Source organism: Hyposmocoma kahamanoa, unplaced genomic scaffold, assembly GCF_003589595.1.
Source record: "Hyposmocoma kahamanoa isolate Upper Pololo Valley unplaced genomic scaffold, ASM358959v1 192, whole genome shotgun sequence".
In the NCBI taxonomy this organism is placed as follows: domain Eukaryota; kingdom Metazoa; phylum Arthropoda; class Insecta; order Lepidoptera; family Cosmopterigidae; genus Hyposmocoma; species Hyposmocoma kahamanoa.
This window is the reverse complement of record NW_020653719.1, coordinates 5,729,876-5,750,206: the sequence shown is the minus strand read 5'-3', so window position 1 is coordinate 5,750,206 and position 20,331 is coordinate 5,729,876. Positions and strand designations below refer to the sequence as shown.

Genomic DNA, 20,331 nt, shown 5'->3' with positions numbered 1-20,331 from the left:
CCTTGGCGATCTGCAGTCGTACGTATATTACGCGGCCTTCTCTCAGTGGAATATTGGATAACAGGCCGGTTCTGTGGTGGGTGGTGTTGTGTAACCGTGGTGCGACGGTGTAAGACAGAGCCTGCTTTACGCCGCTAGTAAAGTGAACGATACACAAACGGGCGCGCGTTAAAATTCAAATACACTGGCCCAAACTCTCGGCAAAAATTATATTTAATTTTTCGCATAATTAGCCAAATCAATCGAACAGTTGTTTGTTTTAACAGAAGCGTGGTAGTGTTTGTGGCAATTGGTACATAGAATTTTGTATTAAGGTAATGTTTGACAAAAATATGCTTTCTTATAGTTTGCATGTACTAAATTTAATCGACATGATTTGATGATGATTTCGTAGATTGTAGGTATTCACTGTTTAAAAGGTTTACGGTAAATTCTGGTTAGCGAAGTAAATTAAATAAATTAATGAATGACTTGATAGATGCTGAATCGTAAGTCTTCTACATTTCTATATTATAGAATATATACGTTATAATACTTATAATCTATTTCCATTCAGAAAGCTTTTTCGATAGGTTTATTTTAAAAAATCGGAGCACTGGTTGGTTGCTTACAACGAGCTGTGTTATTTGCAATATGAATTTCATTAGCACTAACATTCTTTCACCTACTAACATTCTTTTTAGTGTCTACGCTTCCAATCTATCGTTACGTGAGTTTTATATGCGATATCTATTTAAAATATTATAGCGTCATAATAGTAAGCAGGTAATAAGTAGTTTTCCCGTTAGTATTGGATATATCCAAAAGCAATTAGTGCATTTTATTGATAACCATTATAATGCGTAAGAGTCAAAACATCGACAGTTATTAATATAGAATCATAGATAAACTTCACATTTTACCAGAAAACTCAACATTGTGTATGAATATATAAGGAGACAAGCGTGGTGGTATATACATACATACGCCATTGGTAATAAAGGTATGCAAACCAAATGCATCAACGCAAATTTGCCATGATGACAAAGACCATGAAGCCCAATTCATTTTAGTCAATATAGTAGATGCAGGTGTTCATTGCGTAACTAAATTCCAAATAACGAATTAAGTACACTAAGTAAATGAAGTTTTAATTTTAGCAATTTCTCGATAGAATGATACTAAACGATGTAGTAATTAGATACATTATTGACGTGTCCAGAAAAAACCTTTTACCAAAGACTTTAACACGATATTCATGGCACAAGGTCAAGAGCACATCAAGCTTGACGCTTAAGACTTAAATCCAACTCTATGCCACTTACGATAAGAACGGTCCAAAGTACAAAGTGTCAAGCTTGACGTGCTCTACACTACATACTAGTGACAATATCTCATTACATACGCTCTAAATTTTGCACGAAACTTAAAAAAATTAAGTTTGGTGACAAAATGACGTTTACATCACAAGGTTTTTCATTTGTTTAGAGCATTTATAATTGGTCGAATGTTGAGCACCAAACTATTGTTTGGAAATATTGCAGTGATACATGAAATTTCTGCACGAGAACATTAATTTCACCATCGGTTTACACTTACAAATGTAAATTCATTTGAGACCTTGGGATGGGTACCCTAAGTATACTTTTACCTACAACTTATACCGTGGTTTCTTTAGTTACTATGTGTATCTTATTCTAACGTGACTTTAATAGAGCAGGTATTGAAAATTGACTTAGTCAGGTCATCATTTAGTCAATGTCAAAGTTACAAGGTGTTTTACTGACCACGCAGAAGTAAATTTATTTAGACGGCGCCATTCTTCTCTCTCGAGAATAACAAAACTTACCTCAGATCGGTTTACATTTTAAAAAAGTCGTAATTTAGTTGGTTTTAGACTTATAAAACTAAATTAGCCTGTACGTCGTCTTAAAGTTATAGTAGGTATGTTTCACGTCCACGCTGGAATAAGCTTGTTCCGGTGGTGTGTCATTAGATATTGAGAACCACTACAACTTCTAGAATAGACCTGATCGCACTTACAAAAAACCGTTAATGAGTGGATTTATTAATACAGTCGCATAATTTTGGAATTTTCGAATAATTTCATTGAAAAATGTATAGTGTGTGTAATCCAGTAATCATTAAAAAAAAATGTCTAAGGTAATTAAATTGCAGAACAGTTCTTTCGTATACACTTTGTACTTTGGACCCTTCTTATTATAGGTATAGAGTTGGATTTAAATCTTAAGTGTTGAGCTTGACGTACTCTTGACACTGTACCTGTAACGGAGAGTTTGGTTTTTGATGTTGTTAATTAAATAAACTGTACTTTCAATACTACCTTTCACGTATTTTAATACATATTTTAAATACGTACCTACTCAGATTTATTAGTCTAATTTAACCCTATTGTTATTAGGGTGGCTTCATTAAAACTGATCTATTGTGATCACCACTAATTATGGAAAGGCGTGTAGTTTACCAATAGGGATCACGACTTGTTCGACCCGTCAATTAATATTATTAAAGAAAATGATCTGTATTTTTGGAGCCAATCCCAACAGCTTTAAAACTGAAGGACTTTCCTGGCTCCGACAATTTTTATGTCCTCTGGTTATGGCGTGTGCCTTCCCGGTTGCGAACTTCATACGCCCATCAGGGGGCACAGGAGTTTCACCCGCCTCGTGACAGAATCTGCACTCTCTATTTTCTTTCTTCCCAATATTTGACATGTGCTTGTTCAGGTCACAATGCCCTGATGCGATGAGCATTCTGATGATGTTCCTATAATTTCCATTTTAAAATTCTATAATTTAATCCTGACACCAATTTCTATCGATTGTGACCTGTAATATACATTATAATTGTTTATTAATTTAACACATTCATTCATTACAAATCATCCTTATCAATAGTCAAACGACTAGAAGCGTCTCACTCGTATCTGTTAAGCCAAAAGCCGAACTCGACATATACTATTATAAATGTTACGTCAGCCAATAAAACCTAACACTATGCAAAAGATATATATTATTTACTTGTTTGCTTTTAATGAAAACTAAAAATCATTATAACCTTATACGAATATTATAAAAATGGAAGTAAATTCATTTGCTGCTCCACTAACTTGGTGAAGGTTAAATCACGCAAAACTAAGCTTGTGTTGAATATTTTTTCATGCAGTTAATTTTCCCACCCTCCTTCCGCATAAAATAAATAACAGAAGCGCAACTACAGTCACAAACACCACTAAAAATACCGAAAAAGTCGGCCGAGAGTCGAACACTAACAACTCCTGAACATAGAGAGGCGAAACATGTGTCGGGTATATGGTGGTGGTGTTTGTGACTGGAATTGCGCTTGTGTTATTAATTTTATGCCGAGGAAGGGTGAGAAAATTACTGCATGAAAAAAATTATCAACACAAGCGTACCTCCACCGGGTTCGCGGAACATCAAATTAACTTACTTCCATTTTAATTATAACATGGACTTTCGCAAAGTAACGCTTGAATCTATTAATCCATATAAGTACTATATTTAAAGAAAGTTTTGACAAAGTTGTGAATTATTATGTATATTGACTCCTAGACTAACACAAGTATAACCTTGATATAATAACATATTTATTGTGTCTTCTAAACAAATGAGCTCAAATTTTGGTAATAGAACCTATTAATTCACCTCTTTTCTGCATACAGATTTAAGCTAGGAGCTGTGGTTCTCGACACATAAAAATGGCGCCGGTAGAACAAACTAATTCCAGGAGGGAAAGTAAAACATCCTTACAACTTTAAAACGGTAGACCGACTAATCCTAGTTTCTTCTGACTAAAACCGACTAAATTAAGACTTATTACTACTAGTTAAATATCAAATACTCGATTATGATGGAATTAAGCACACAGTTGATGAACGTAATAATAAAATGTATAACTACATTCTGCCAATCGGACAGTATTCATTTTGAAGTGGTCGTATATTTCGAGTTCTTAGGTTTTCACGATTGTTACACATAGGAATTTTTTTCCGTATTTAAATCGCATATATGTGTTTTTTAACACAAATATAAATATAAAACAAATATAAGTAAAAAAAAATAGTTTCATTTCCTATGCTCGTTCTAACAACGCATGTAGATCGAGAACACACGTTGAAATCTTTTGTACGTATATTTTGCTTATTCCGCGTGATGACATCCATATTTTTACAGTTTATGGTAACACTTAGTACACAAACTAGTTTTGTAACATATTTGCTCGTAAAGTGGCTGAAATCACACCAATTTCTATATCGTAATGTATTTCATTACGCACTTGTGCGTTATTGTAATGTAAAACGCACGAGTTTATTTTTAATAAAGTAACATGCACGGTTTTTTAAGATGCTCCGTCTAAAAATGAACGATACTTTTAAAAATCTTTGCAAAGAGTTTTTATGTTAGAAAAGTTGTCAATATTTTATGAATAAAATTAACTTTGGGAGATAAAATATAATAAATAAACATTTATGTAATTCTTTCATTTAATTAATTTTGACAATAAATTACAACCATTTATCTGTAACAAAAACACAAAAATATTAATTTACTTTATTAGTAACACTGGCTATTTTTATACCTTTGCGGATTCGCTCTGGGCCTTTTGGAGGGAAAAGTGTCGTTTTTATTGTGACTTTCAATTATTTTGTGAAATCTAGTTTAAAGTGGAATAGGATAGTGCTATTGTGCCTTAATCGAAGATTAAAACGCGAAATTATACGAATCTCGAACTAAAATACCCGTACGGCCCGTTCTAAGGAATCCCGAGTCAATCCAAACACGCCGCCTCAAATTGCCTATGTTCTTTGTGGCGGTCATATTTACAGAAACATAATTAAACGAAGACATGGCTCAAAGGACTTGTATCCAAGCCAAAATTATTAATAAAAAAAACTATATATATTATTATGTCGAATTTTGTACAAATTCACTTAAAGAAATAATATAGAGTAGGTTAGATACATGCATACAAATATTACAAATGTGAAAATAAGCGTGTACTATAAGCAATATACCGATATTCCAACTAAACGTAAACTCAAATATCCGTAATTCCGAAAACCGATTTAGAATAAAACCATTTGATGCTTTTAACTATCAATTTTAAATTCCTAAAAAATTGGAGCTAACGTTATTTCGGGCAAATGTATTCTCTGACTTCTAATAGGTAATCCTAAGCCGTAAAACGATTACAACAATATTTTGTTAATTATTGCTAACGTTCAATAAAAAAATCATTTTAAAAATAAGATTAAAATCAAAGCGACTCTATAGTCTCTAATTAATTCAATCGCTTGTACTTCGAACAATTGAAAATGACCAAGAAGTTTATGTAAGCTCCTTGAAATTGATATAAAGGGTCTCTTTCGATGGAAAAGATGTTTTGCGCATGCAATGTGTAGAAAAAGGACAGTTAGCTATTTGATTTTTTTTTTGCTTTTGTAATTTATATTTTCGATTCATTTATATATAAATTAAATACTATACAACTGCACAAAATACCCTTTTAAGTGATAAGTAAGACGACACAATATATTTGTTTAGTGAAAATATGATACAAAATCCTGTTTTTACACTTTACTGCAGTAATTTTTACAAGTATATATAGTATAGTAGATAGTCCTTTCAAATAATTTTCAATCAAGTAATTTTCAATCGAAGCTAAATATGGTGCATTTTGTTAAGTTTCCAGTAGAAGCTGAATATGGTGTTTTTGGGCCCTTAAATTGTTGCTAGCGAGATTAGGCAGTACTGCAATAATAATAATATAATAATAACGCACACACTCAACATAGCCCCGCACTAGGGAAACCCTGTGTCGCGGGTGCCATGGACACACACATAGACAACCACAAATTACACCCAAACTCACGAGAGAAATAAATGTAGGCCATACAAATATTTCTCCCGGCCCGGGAATCGAACCCGGGGACCTCTGCGTGGCAGTCCGGTATGGTAACCGTTCGGCCACGGAAGCAGTTAAGTGCAATGACGTTACATTTGAAATTAAATGTGTTAGTTTTTTTATATTTCGTTACATGTCACTACGTTTGTATCGGTTAACTTCGAACATTTTTTTCGTGGTTTTAGTATTAAGCCCGATGTCCAAATTACCTTAATTAATTATTTTTGAGCATACAATATTTAGTATGTGTAGGTAGGTACTGTTCTATATGACCGATCTAGTTCTCTCAAAACACCCCAATAAGTACAGGATGGAAGATATGGATTAGGCTATGGGAACTTTTAGACTCGAAAATAATCTTAAAATTATTTGTCTACAATGTGAAAATAGTGACCGTGTTCATATGCCGCCTGTCTATCTGATATAGTTTAAACAATACGTCATTATGAGGCAACATCCGAACGTTGTGCAAACCGCGTCGCCTCTCAAATAAGCTGTGAACTTTAAAAAATCTTATAATGATAATAACGTGCCAACCCGATTACTTCCTCACGAATGAAACGTTTAAGACTATATACTAAACATTTCTATACTATGCATAGGTTTTTTGAACGAAAACACTTTACACGAACATTTCTATTTGAAGCAGTAGTAGTATAGATGTTACGAAATTCAATATATATATTTGTTAATTGTACAACGTTCTTACGGAAATTCTTATCCGTTTAGGTAATTTGAATGCCTCACTGCTCCGAATTACTTACTCACGAAAATAATTATAACTAAGGCAGGCGGTTTGTGAAAGTTAGGGGTCAAACGAGAACAAATTCTCCATTAGGCAGTTTTTATATGGTAACTCTTGTTGCAGAGACACTACGAACTTTACATCGCCTGGTTTGTATGGAGTGGTTTCCATCATCACACTCAGTCAGCGATAGCCGCGTCAATACGATAGCCGTGTGTGTGATAAGCTGTGACTCTATGCAAACCAAGCGATGCTTAAAGCGGTAGCGTGCTGCTGAGAGTAGCCTCACAGCACAAGAACTGTCTAAGTTGTAATACTAAGTAAATATATACTCAAACACAGTATGATAATCACTCGCGAAAACTACATTACGAGTTTCCGTGAATTAGAGTAAGAAAGTCGGTAACCTACGAGGCTAGGAAGTGACAATTTACCACCGAGACAGGCGGAAGACTTGCGGTGTATAGTTAGCAGCTCGGTTGCAGCCCGGTAGTGGCGATGACTATCTTCGCAGGGATGTTATTTTCTCGTTACATAACCTACACTACCTTATGTAATCGCCTGAGCTTTAAAACGATTTGTTAACTACTGCAACGCTCTAGAATGTTCGATTACTATTTATATTATTATTTTAGGTCTTAGTGTAAGACGAATTTCCCAAATTTAATCGCGTCAGAAATTAATACTATTCTTTGATTTCAACGATATTTTTAAACCAGTTGCGTGTCGTGGTATCCGTGCATAATCTAAAGAAAACTATCTCACATAAGAATTCCTAATAAACAAATTTCTCTATGAATCTACAAAAAGTAAAGAAGGTCATGGTTTTAGTAACCATGGCAAAAACTAATAATATATCTTTTCTACGTTAGAACACAATAGCATCATGTTAGGTTTGATATGAATTCTTTTTCAACAGCTTATTTAATACTCTAATGGTATGAAGCTTCTGAAACTAAACGACGAAAGTTCTGAGAAAAAGATTTGAATATACCTACTGGAACCTATGTTATCTTTACCGAAATCAGAAAATAAAGTAGACTAAAGTGTAAGGCGTGTTCGTATAGATACATTTTTATAATACTAACGGTGATTTCCTAGTGCAGTGAAAGTGCATTGGTTGAATAATCGCAGAGATTGAGAGCAACTGCGCCGGCGTTGGTGTGACGTTGTTTGCTTTTGACCTCAAGAATGAAGGAAGAGACTGTCAAATGCACAGGGGACATTATTGTCTTTAAACGTTCTTTGGGAATATCAAACGGACGATGAACTTTTCTTCTTGTTTATTTATCTTTAAGCGCTAGTGATATGCAAAATACCTCTAAAAGAGACTATGTTCATACAGATTTATTTGTATATAGGTTTACTAGTAAAATACTAACAACCTATCAGGACTACTAGATTACTGACATCATAAACAAGAACTATTCTTCGATGACTTTTAAGAAAACATAATATAATAAATTTATCAAAAATAAACTTTTAAGTTCATGTTTTTTAGTTGTGTATTTAGTAAGTTTAAACGTCTCCCACCCGCAGTCCAGCGATATGCACAGAGTTATCAAAGTTTAAATATTTTTATTTTTGTGCGAAAGTAAATTCTAATTAATTGACTGATGAAACTTTTAATAAAATTCATGCTACGAAAGTTGTTGTTTATGTTTATGTTAGTCGTACCGTTTGTTAGTATTTTACAAATAACTCTGTATATCTACATAGTTATAAGATAAAAAAAAGACGTTATATTTTGGGATATGAAAATTTGAATTAGATTTGATGAAGGACCACGGACTGGTTCTAATTAAAATATTCAACAACTTAAGCCAGGACATAATTAATTAGGAATTAATTGTGTATCATCGCTGATATGTTAGTAAATAAATAAAATATGATTAAAATTAAATTATTGGCTAAAGTGGTTAAATTTAAGCACACTTTTTTAATTTTCATTTGCGTTAACACTACTAAAAGTTACGTTATTCTTCGTATTTATAGATCATATTTTTGTTTTTATTTAGAATCGATCGCGGATTTATTCGAACTAACCAGCACGTCGATTAATTTACAACCAGACTGATTGTTAACTTTATGTTAGTGCTGTTGGTACGCTACGTAAATATTTCTTTGTACTCACCATTGTTTTGTCATGGCTCTTAAGTCATTTATCTTGATTCAAAACAATGGTGAATACAACAATATTATGTATAAAACAATGTGATAATGAAATTGTTCACAACGTCTGTTTTAAAATACGAAACTTTCTTTGCAGAAAATCCACACTCAGAGATCAAACAACGGATTAATGCAATGAAAATTATTAAAAAAAAAAATAAAAAAAACACGGATCTATGAAAGAATCGTGATGTAGTTGAGTAAGAAGTGCCTATAATTGTAGTGGACCAAAAACTGGAACAAAAAAAATGCGCGTGCGATGGTGGCAAGTAGTGGCGTTGTGCGCTTGCGCTATGGTGCTGCGCAGCAACGCGTTGCCGCCTGCTACGTTGGGTGACGTTGTGGCCAATGCTGCCTCCAGTCTTAACTCTATGAAGGTGAGCATACTTCTTGCTATATATACAAACCGGGCTTGTTGCTGATGCAGGTTTTTACATCTCAACGGATGGGGATGTGGATGCTGATTTCTTGATCTTAACATCATCTTAACATTATTATTGAGTTTAAAAAAAAACCGCGAAAAATATACATAGGTACTCGCTGAATCTATCTACATGAAAAAGCTTACTATTGTTTTGGTGTTGTAATAAAAATATTTCTATGTTTTTGTGACGTTTATAATGTTAACAAAAGAACATGCCGCATGAAAACAATTGATTTTTATTCTGCGTAGTTTAATCGTTGTGGAGTTTTAACAAAGTTATATTATAGGCTAACAGTCTGTTTCTGAAAGGTTTGTAAATCATTCCAGCGTGCGTTTCAATTCATGTCACGAGTCGAACATCCGCATTGAATATCAGCATCGATGAAAGCGGGTGCTAATGCGGATGCGGGTATTTTAATTCACGCAGATTATCAGCGGATGCTAATATTCCCAACAATCCGGATCCATTTTGAATAGATAAATTTGAGAGGACATAGGTTACTTTTCGTTACAAAAATATCTCAAAGGTGGTGAAATAGGGGATGAAAGTTTGTATGGAGACTCAATCATTTCTCATTCAATCACTTATTTTACGTAGAAGAAATCACGGGCACCAGCTAGTACAAAATGTTATTATTCTTGAAAGTGTATTTCTTAAATTAAGTGTTTTTATTGAATGTCAGGAAGTTTCACAATCATGATGTTCAATATTTTTTTGGGAAATTACTCCACTAGTTTGTTATAAGTATTAATACAAAGATCGAACACTCAGGGTCGCATTCCAGAACTCTACTCAATGCTCAAGTCAGGACTTGAGTATATTTTAAAGCGCTAGAAATCATACTCAAGTCCTTGCCAATAGGGTCATATTTCCCGTGCTTGAAATCATACTCAAGTCCTGACTTGAGCATTGAGTAGAGTTCTGGAATACAACCCTATGAAATAATTCCTTCGATCCGGCCGGATTCGAGCCAACGTCTTCTAGCTAACCGTGTCAGACGCTATGCCAATGAAACCACGGAACAACAAACCAGCGGACCTCACGAATTTTTCTGTGCTTGTTGTTGGATCTTTGTATCTGGGTTTTAACGACTTTTTAGCCGTAGCGCCATCTATGAGAAATCTATATATGTATATGTACTTCATAAATATAATTTCTTCGATAAACAGATACTGTTAAATGGATCTTGGTGCCCTTCACTAAGAAAGCAGGATGATGTAAAATATAAAAATGATATAAGCAAATTGCGTATACCCTACAAACTTCATGCTTGAGTTGAATTGCAGAACATAATATAGACAATATTACATTAAAAATGTGTCGTATCAATCAGTGGATGATAGTAATTTATCTTGCACTCAGAAATTGTGTCTACACTTGTCCAATTCCTCGATACTTCGGAAATATTTTGTTTACAAAGGCCTAATCATAAATTTGACGCAGATATTCGTTGCAGAAATAATTCGCAACAAGTACTATTACATGTATTCATAATATTTTTTATTTAAACAAAGAATTGATCTAAACTATCTGCTACTTAACTTCAACATTGTTTTGTTCCTATTTTATAATGATCCGTAATACTAGTCACGATGCCTAAGTACGACGAACCACCAGACTATTGATTTTATTTATTTATTCTTAATAGGATCACCAACAGCATGTGTATTAAAACATTTACATAAACCTAACTAATCATGAACATATCCTGATATATGCCATGTACAGGTGTACACAACACTCAATGACACCGTAGTGGGTTACTAAGTTAATAAAAACTAAAAGAATACTAATGATACCTACATTAATAATAATAATACAAATGATTAATAATTAAAGACTTTCTGCTAGTTCCAAAATATATTTTATAATGCTGACCTTATACCACGCAAGGGAATCAAGTAATAAATAACTTGAGATCAAGTAAAATGGCATTGAGTTCGTTGTCGAAACCAGACGCTACCAAACTTTTTTGTCTGGCAGACCACGTTACAATTTTTCTGTTTTGCGTAGACCTCCAGCCTTTTTGCATAAATTCATTAATAATAAATAAAATATGTTGTTTTATGCATTTATCTAACCGAATATTTTGTATATTTATTATACACTGTCTCCGTGGCCTAACGGTTACCATGCTGGACTACCTCCCAGGGGTTCCAGGTTCGATTCCCGGGCCAAAGAAATATTCGAATGGCCTACATTTGTTTCTCTCGTGAGTTTGGGTATAATTTGTGGTTGTCTGTGTGTGTCCATGGCACCCGCGACACAGTGTTTCCATAGTGCGGGGCTATGTTGAGTCTGTGCGTTGTATTTAAGAACTTCACAGGTTATTTATATCTATCTATCATAAGAAACTAGTACGTATTTATATCTTATGTTGCCCGTGGTACTACCAGCTGAACTGCAATCACTAATCTGTGTAATGTGGATTATTCTAAAAGCCTGAATACGACCCGCTTGAAGACTCACAGACCCCCTTTTTTCACTGACAATGGTGCAGGTTGGCGTGGATCCACTTTGGGAATGTTCGATCTAGACTAAAACATTTAACACTGTTGAATCTTAATTTAACTGTTAATCTTTGCTTTTGTCATTGATCGTATTGCATCCTATTGGGATAGTTTGCGTTGTTCTGATGACTGATACTGGGAGCTATTTCCGCCGATATGTCTGTCCAATTTCAACATGAAATAGATTAGACGAAGATCTGTGCGGGACATATATGTATATTACTTTATTTTACTCATTTATGTTTTATTTTAGTTTTTTTATGATACTAAGTGATGGGACGGACAAGTCGTGCGCCTGATGGTAAACGACACGCCTGTCCTTGACAGTTGCAGTGCCACTCAGAGCTTTAAATCGCAAAGATCTGAGATGCACTGTCACTGCGCCCGTCACCCAGGTAAGGTGGCAGTATTTCCTTGGACGAATTCTTTCACAAGGAGCTCTTCTGTTACCAAAATAGAAATGGCAGGCAGCAGCTACCTTGTGGTTTGGTTATATGACTCGTTTTAACGAGGACTTTCATATACGCTTCAATCATCGTTGCGCCCGTCACCCTGAGACTTAAGTTGCCTAGTCCCATGTGCCTGTAATATCACCAGCACCTTCAAAACCGGAACGCAGTAATGCTCACATTACTGCTTGGCTGCAGAAATAGATAAGGTGGCAGTACTTCACTGGATGAACTTCTTTTCTCTTTTTTTGTTGTATTATCTCACATTGTATGTGTAAAATCCGATTTTTGTCTGAAAATAAAGAATTATTACTATTAACGTAAACTGTAAACATTATTATAATTAAACATAATATATTAAAAGTATAAAAAATCGATAGCATGGCAGCACGGTGCACTTGCCAGCCTCTATGTACGTAATACTTTAATTCCTGGTGCTATTTTATATCGTCCTTTTATTTTTGAAATTATACCTATGGCATAATAAAGCCACATGTGATCATGTCTCAAAAGTGCTTTTATCACAAAAAGTCATAAAAATAATACGAGCTACATGAAACAAATTATATATTGTAGCAGTAGAGATCTTTGTGAAAGAGTTTGTCCAAGGGAAGTACTGCCACCTTATCTATTTCTGCCGCCAAGCAGTAATGTGAAAAGTATTCAGATCTTTGGGATTTAAAGCTCTGAGTGGCACTGCAACTGTTTAGGAGAGGCGTGTAGCTTACCACCAGGCACATGATTTGTTCGTCTCGTCACTTGATTTTATAATAAACTCAGTACAGAGTGCGAAAAAAACCGACCTCAATGGTCATTCATCGCCTAGTTTGCCACTCTTAGAAGTTTGAGGAATATTTTCTTCAATTTAAATGGAACTGCTGAGGTACCCTCTTTACAACAAAAAAGAATCATCAAAATCGGTTCACAAATGCCGGACCTATCGCGTAACATACATACAAAAAAAGAACAGTCGAATTGGAAATCTCCTCCTTTTTTTCCTTCCGGTTAAATATGTTATTTGTATGTGAAATTTTATAAGCTTATAAAGTTGCCGACCAATTTTGTTCCTAAAATTTTAAATTTGGAAAGTTGTAATTTTGCATGAGATGTGGCCTTATTACACTAAGGGTGCGAAATATACCTAATGTGTTATTTTAACATGTTAAAGATTGCAACTATTTACTAGTGGCTGTTGATTACAAAAGTATTTTAATAACCGAGTACTCTGTTGCGCAGTCTCTCCGATACAATCTGATATATTGTGAGAACGGCCTGACTCACAGTTCTTAAAGTTCTTTTCCTTCGTAAATGTCCGGACAAACTATTGCATTGTACTGTGGGTACCCACTTAACGTAGCCCGTTGATGAGGATAAGAATTTCACAGAAATTGATGAATGAACGCAATCATATTCTATAGTGTACATTTAAATTACAAAAACAACACTGACCAGTAATTTAAGTACCTATAAAAAAATAAGGTGATTGTACACCAGACGACTGCATTATTGGTTAGTAGCCATTTTTACCAAGTAATCTAGGGATAGAAATTTTGGAGATGCAAGGAGGGTGAAATTACATAATAGACGTTTTCTTCTAATTTGAAATAAATATATTACATATAGAATAAAGTAATATAGAATAAATACAATCAATCTGTAGATTTAATACGGATATACTTTTAAAACCGACCGCGGGTTCAGATGCTACAAACCCAACATTAATAGTGCCACTCAAATGTTTAAATTGCAAAGATCTGACTACTCTACTAACATTTACCCTTCAAAACTGGAAAGCGGTAATGCTCACATTACTTGTTTGGCGTCAAAAATTGGCAAGATAAGGAGCTCTATTGCTACTATAACTTAATAGGGTAGCACACTTCTTCATCAAAACAATAACATACAAGCTACAATAATAATTGAAACCTTTTATTATTATTATACTATTTTATATTATGGAATGCTAAGATGTTTGTAACACGACAATATTCATATATTTTTATGAAAATACTCCACTAGTGTTATTATTGATATAAAGATCCAATAAACACAAAGAACACACTTTTATTTTCATTATTTTTAAATATTTATATATTCTTTTTAAAACATGAATTTTTTACTGCACAAAATTCATGCATTATTCTATTTATCATAATTTTCTGGGTGCCCATAATACGAGTCGTCAATTCGCCCAATATTAATTATTACACTAACCAATTTCAAGGGCCCTGTGTCATGGGTGCGTAGCCCCTGATTAGGGCGCCTCTCTTATTAACTTATACATAAGTCGCCATAAAATAGAGACCCTAATATTACTTTATTACATATGCATAAGTTACAGATGAAATCGGGTAGTGTAATAAGCGTATATGTTAAGCTACTCCGGTCAGCCACATTATTGCGAAAAATGTTCAACTAACATTACTGGACCTTGTCGCCGAAATAAATAATTAAAACATTAAACGGCCCGGGCATGTTAAATGTACACGTGAACAAATGCAATACTTGTAGTTTCTGCAAACATTACATATTCTGACGTAAAAGAGGTCGAACGCTTCAATAAGAGCTGATTTTCACGTACGCTAAGAATACGAAAATGTTACATATCTTAAAATTTTGGTATAATTTCAACATGTCGCGTCCTTTGGTTTTTGGTTTGGTTTTCAATACTGCCCCACCTTACCTATTTCTGCCGCCAAGTAGTAATGTAAGCATAACTGCGTTCCGGTTTACAAGGGTAAGGGAGCTGGTGAAATTACAGGCACATGGGACTTGTCAACTTATGCTCAGGGTGACGGGCGAAGTGACAGTGCCCATAAGATCTTTGCGATTTAAAGCACTGAATGGCACTGCAACTGTTATCGGCAGGCGTGTCGCTTACTATGAGGCGGACGACTTGTTCGTCTCGTCACTTACATAGTATAGTATTATAAGAAAAAGTAGAAATTTGACGTACTTGTTTTTTTAAACTAACCTACGTTTCAAGCTCCTTACAGTTCCCATGGTTTCGTCTCAATTCTGGAGTAATTTACTCACAAATTAAAAAAAAAAAGTACACCATTAGAGTGCGCATTGAGGTACTTTTCTTATATAAGTATATCTGCAATTATTTTTATTGAATGTAAGTAGTTAATGAAACATCACTTTCTCTATTGTCGTGGGGTTTTCATTCCGATATGTTGCTTCCCAATGATTGTTCAAAACTGGTTTAGCAGGTTAAGTGGTATAGATAGGTGTAGTATTAAAGAACGTGTAATCCGCATGTGCGAGTAATGAAAAACTTAAAATATTCGACTTTTCTAGCCAGAATTCTATTGCATTTTTATTTTTTTTTCCAAACTTAACATTTTATTTGTGCTCGGTTGAATGATAATAGATATAATATTTCTCCGCATTATGACTGCTCAAAGACAGATATTATCATAATTTATCTCTAATGGAATATTTGTTTACAAATAAGGTCAACTAGAAAAACCAATAGCACAGATCTCGCTACCGTATGAAGTAGGTACATGTTGTTAGTTTACAAGTAAACAGTATGGGAAATATTTCAGTACATTTTCTGTAAATTATTTTGCGGTAATGCTATTTTCTACTTTGACAATAGGTTTCAAATACGAATAATATATAATATGAAGCAATGACTGTGTGTTGCATTCATAGAGCTCGCATTATGCCTCATTTGTTACGTAAGGTCAAGCGCAAAATGGTCCGCTATTACGAAGTATCACTGTGATGAGTTGTGAACCAAGTAGAGGCACAATGAATACTTTTTAAATGTGCCACACTCGCTCACTCACGACATATTAAAACGTTTTACGACGGGTCAATATATATGTAGGTCAAAATAATATTACACAATAGAACCATTATTATAATATAATAGTAGCTACACTTGGATATTGAACCGTCTTATTGTTGTGGCATACAATTGAATATAAATCTTACATGTAAAAGATGTACCGTTGTTCGAAACTGTGTGAAGAAAAAAAACTATAAAGTTAGGATTATACAGAGAACTTACTTATGTTTGCAAACCATTACTTTGTTTTATTACTAGGTACAAATATAGTTAAAACCACAAAACCTTAACTATCCAACAAGAAAAGCAGCAGTAAGCTTCTATGAAACATTTAGAACAAAATATATATAATACGTGGTTGTTAAAAACGACTTATACGTCATTTTTCAACAGTTTTCCATCAGACTTAAAATGTATGGAAGACTGTAAAAAATGACTAGATAAGCATCTTTATTGAAACTCATTATTGTGTAATGCAAAGTGTAGCAACCAAACATTGTCGATAAACTAAACTATTACGAACTATGAATGAACTTTATCTCTATTTGTATGTAATGAATAATAATTAAAAAATAGTGGAAAAATAGCCTGTGTCATTTTTTCTTTGATCTTTTCGAACAAGCGCAATATTCATATCTAATTTCATGCAGTTAATTTTCCTAGCAAAAAAAATCAACACAAGAGTGGCCATTTTGCACGATTTAACTTCCACTGGGTTGCTGGGCGGAGCAGCAAGTTAATTTACTTCCATTGTTATTAACAGGAACTTCCCCAAAGTAACGCCTGAATATATTAATTATATTAATATATATCTGAATACAGTGCTAACTACCCTAGGTTCGTACTCGTGTACGAGCAATACTGGCTGTACGTTAGAGTGGCGGCTTTAGCAGCGATACGAACGCGCGTTTGTTGTAAGACAACAATGGCGGTATACTATATTCACCGTTAACATAAAGTCTTGTCATTTAGCGACGTCTTTGTACCACAATTTGGCAATAGACTATTAAAAAACGTTATGTAAGAACCGCAATTCTTGAATATCAAGCTATTGATGAAATGAAGATTTGAGAATTTACATGCGTCCAGTGATCATAGTGAAGCAACTTTTCGTGATGTTGCTCTGATGTGGATCGCACAGAAAAGCAACCATTAACCTAGCTGGGATATACTGGTCAGTTTAATTTCGAATTGTGTAAACTTTGTCTTTTGATGGTTTCAAAGTTTCAAAACACATGTTTAAACATAAACAGGTTGAATGAGATAAATATTTAAAGACGCGAATGTGTAGCTGGTACCCATACCGAATATGTAAAAAAAAACTACCTAACTTTTAAATAGTTTTCTCTAACTAAGGAAAATACTGCCTCTAACATTTTGTAATGCTCTGCGCAAGATCGAACATGCAGCGAGTGCCTTACCGGCCTCTGCGCACGGTTTCAAAGAAAGGAAAATGTTATTATTTTCAATAGTACTTTTTAAGTAGGACGGCTTCATACGCGGGAGTCGAACTTCCTGCCGTTTGGCTGTTCTGTTTCATAGAGTAGCCCAAATAAAGAGTGTGTTACTATTTGTAAAATGGTTTTCAGGGGCGATTTTTTACATTATTGGGATTAAATATTAGCTGCTCGTTTGCTTCTTTAAATATTTATCTCGTTCAAGCTAACACCCTGTATATTATATTCCGTAAGGGTTCATTATAGCTTTGTAACAAGCATTATTAGAGATAATATAAATATTTACAAATTGCATATATATTATATATAATATCTCAATTATCACATCATGCCCTTGGTATAAAAAAGTCGCAAGGGATCTTACATCAAGAGTGCTTTTATCATATAAAATTCATAAAAATAATACGAACTACATGAAACAAAATTTATGACTCCGGCGAAAAATTTATACTCTCCTAATTTAACATAAAAAAATATCAAACCAATCTTTAGACTTTTCTCCTAAAAAGTTCTCATTTTGAAGATGTGGCTTTATGGACACACCAATGGAGCGATGGTGGTGTCGTATTCGATTGGTTGTAAATTTTTTATATTGAATTTTGAAATTTTGAATAAAGAATGTATAATACAACGTCAAAAAGGATATGTGCAAAACCTGTGAAAGCAGGTACCTAAAGTAGGTAAACACGTAAGCATTGCCTCACTTCTCAGTAAAAAATGTGTCGTCTTGATATCATAAATATCGTTGACTAACCGTTCCGTTTTAAAAGAGAATGATTCCGCACGATTACAACGATCACTGGATATTAATGAGCGATCGTTTCGTATATGAACGCCACCCGGAATAGCGACGGATTTGTATAATTATCGTGACGATCGATCGAAACGAGGAATCGTCTGTATATCCCCATGTATAATGTAATGGCTAGTTACAGATCAAAAACATGGAACAAAATACATTTCAATAACTCCGGAATTCCAGAGGGAGGTATAGTCCACTCTATATTCCTCCTTGAAGATACTTACTTCCTTGAAATTTAGGTACATTTACTCTGCAGACCTGGTCCCTGATTTTAGTTTAATTCGGAATGGATCCGATGGGGTAGCCCACCCGCAGTATTATACTCCTCGACTCGGAAAAGACGTAGTTTCCGATCGGGCGAGGCAATCAAAGTCTGGGCTCTGATCTCTGTTTAACAGTAAAGATTGTAAAAAAAAAAGTAAATGGCTCGATCCGTAACTCAGTTGGTAAGAGCGACAACCACATTGAGGCAACAGACACTGTTTCCAGTCCAGTCGGATCGAAGGAATTTTTCTTTGTGTTTGTTCGATTTTTGTTTAGTTAATAATAATAATAACGCACACATTCAACATAGCACCGCACTAGGGAAATCCTGTGTCGCGGGTGCCACGGATACACACATAAACAACCACAAATTACACCTAAACTCACGAGAGAAATAAATGCAGGCCATACAAATATTTCCTCCCGGCCCGGAAATCGAACCTGGGATCTCTGCGTGGCAGTTCGGCATAGTAACCATGCGACTACGGAGGCAGTTATTACATATTTGTGTTACGTTTATTTCTATCGTAGGTTTAGGTGTAATTTGTGGTTGTCTATTATGGCATCCGCGATACAGGGTCTCTCTTAGTGCGGGGTTATGAGTGTGTGCATTATTTATATAAATAATAGTATAAAAGTACACGCAAAATAGGCGCTTTGTCGTCGAGTTGCGGATACCAGCCCGTTGCACCAAGTACCAAGTAGTATAAAAGTAGTGGAGTATTGTCAAAAGATATCATGATTATTTATTAAATGAGGGCACACAAATTACTTTTTAACATTGAAATTAAATGACGATGTAACTGAGCTATGGCATCATTGCTCAATGTAAGTTTTTTCATCATATACTGCCCTTGCGACATAGAGCAATAATGCGCCATATCAAAGGTCGAGCAGGTCAAATCTTACTTAATCTGCTTGCAGGTCTACACCAAAACGTTATTATAATCTATTATGTCAATTATAACTAGTTACATAATAATTAACTGTTACGCACTCATCGTGGTATCCCTCTTAACGATGTTTACAAACATATGAATTTTACGATCGTTATGTGATATTACGAAGGCAGGCACTGTGAATAGTTAAATGATTATCACTAATTACAGGTTTCTCCCCACGATATGATTTCTTTTTATGTTCCCGATATTTCTTTTATAATTAGTTGTGGTCACTCAGTGTTTTTACGAATAACCATGAAAGCCTTAAAAAATAGGTTTACAGTAAATAGTTCTTACAAAGTTAGTACAAACGGTTAAAAACGTTGTAGAATGCTTTCAAAATCAAAATAAAAAATCAAAATAATCTTCATTTCATAGGTATACTTTATTGCGCTTGAAATAGTCACATTGGTTAAACTCTACCGCTCATTCGTAAGGCAGATTCCCCTCAGAAGAATGAGCAAGAAACTCTTAGGGGTTGCTCTAGGTAAATAACATTTGTACCAGCACATTCAATATTTCAATATATGTTTTTTTGTTTTCAAACATCAGAGATCGAGACTATCTCCATGAGCTAAACGGGTTACTACCACGGACTTTTGTCATCCAAGTACGCAGAAGTTGTATAATAAGTTTTAGTATAAAGTTTTTGTTTCACTATAGTTTTAACCTCTTTTTTATGGTATCAAGTGACGGGACGAACAAGTCGTGCTTGTAAGCCTGGTGGTAAGCGAGACATAAGTTGACAACTTCCTTGTGCCTGTAATTTCACCAGCACTCTTCACAACCGGAACACAGTAATGCTCACATTACTATTTTTTGTAGTGCATTATAACTAC

The 20,331-nt window shown here is 34.4% G+C and overlaps 1 protein-coding gene across 1 annotated transcript in view; it reads left to right on the top strand.

The window, feature by feature from the left end:
* Positions 1-9,054: 9,054 nt before the first annotated feature.
* The window catches only part of LOC113226712 (venom carboxylesterase-6-like), a 51,986-nt gene continuing 40,709 nt past the window's right edge, over positions 9,055-20,331 (top strand). The window contains exon 1 of the mRNA XM_026459431.1: positions 9,055-9,219. Coding sequence (XP_026315216.1) covers positions 9,091-9,219 — 129 coding nt within the window. The 5' untranslated portion in view covers positions 9,055-9,090. The remainder of the gene's footprint in view (positions 9,220-20,331) is intronic.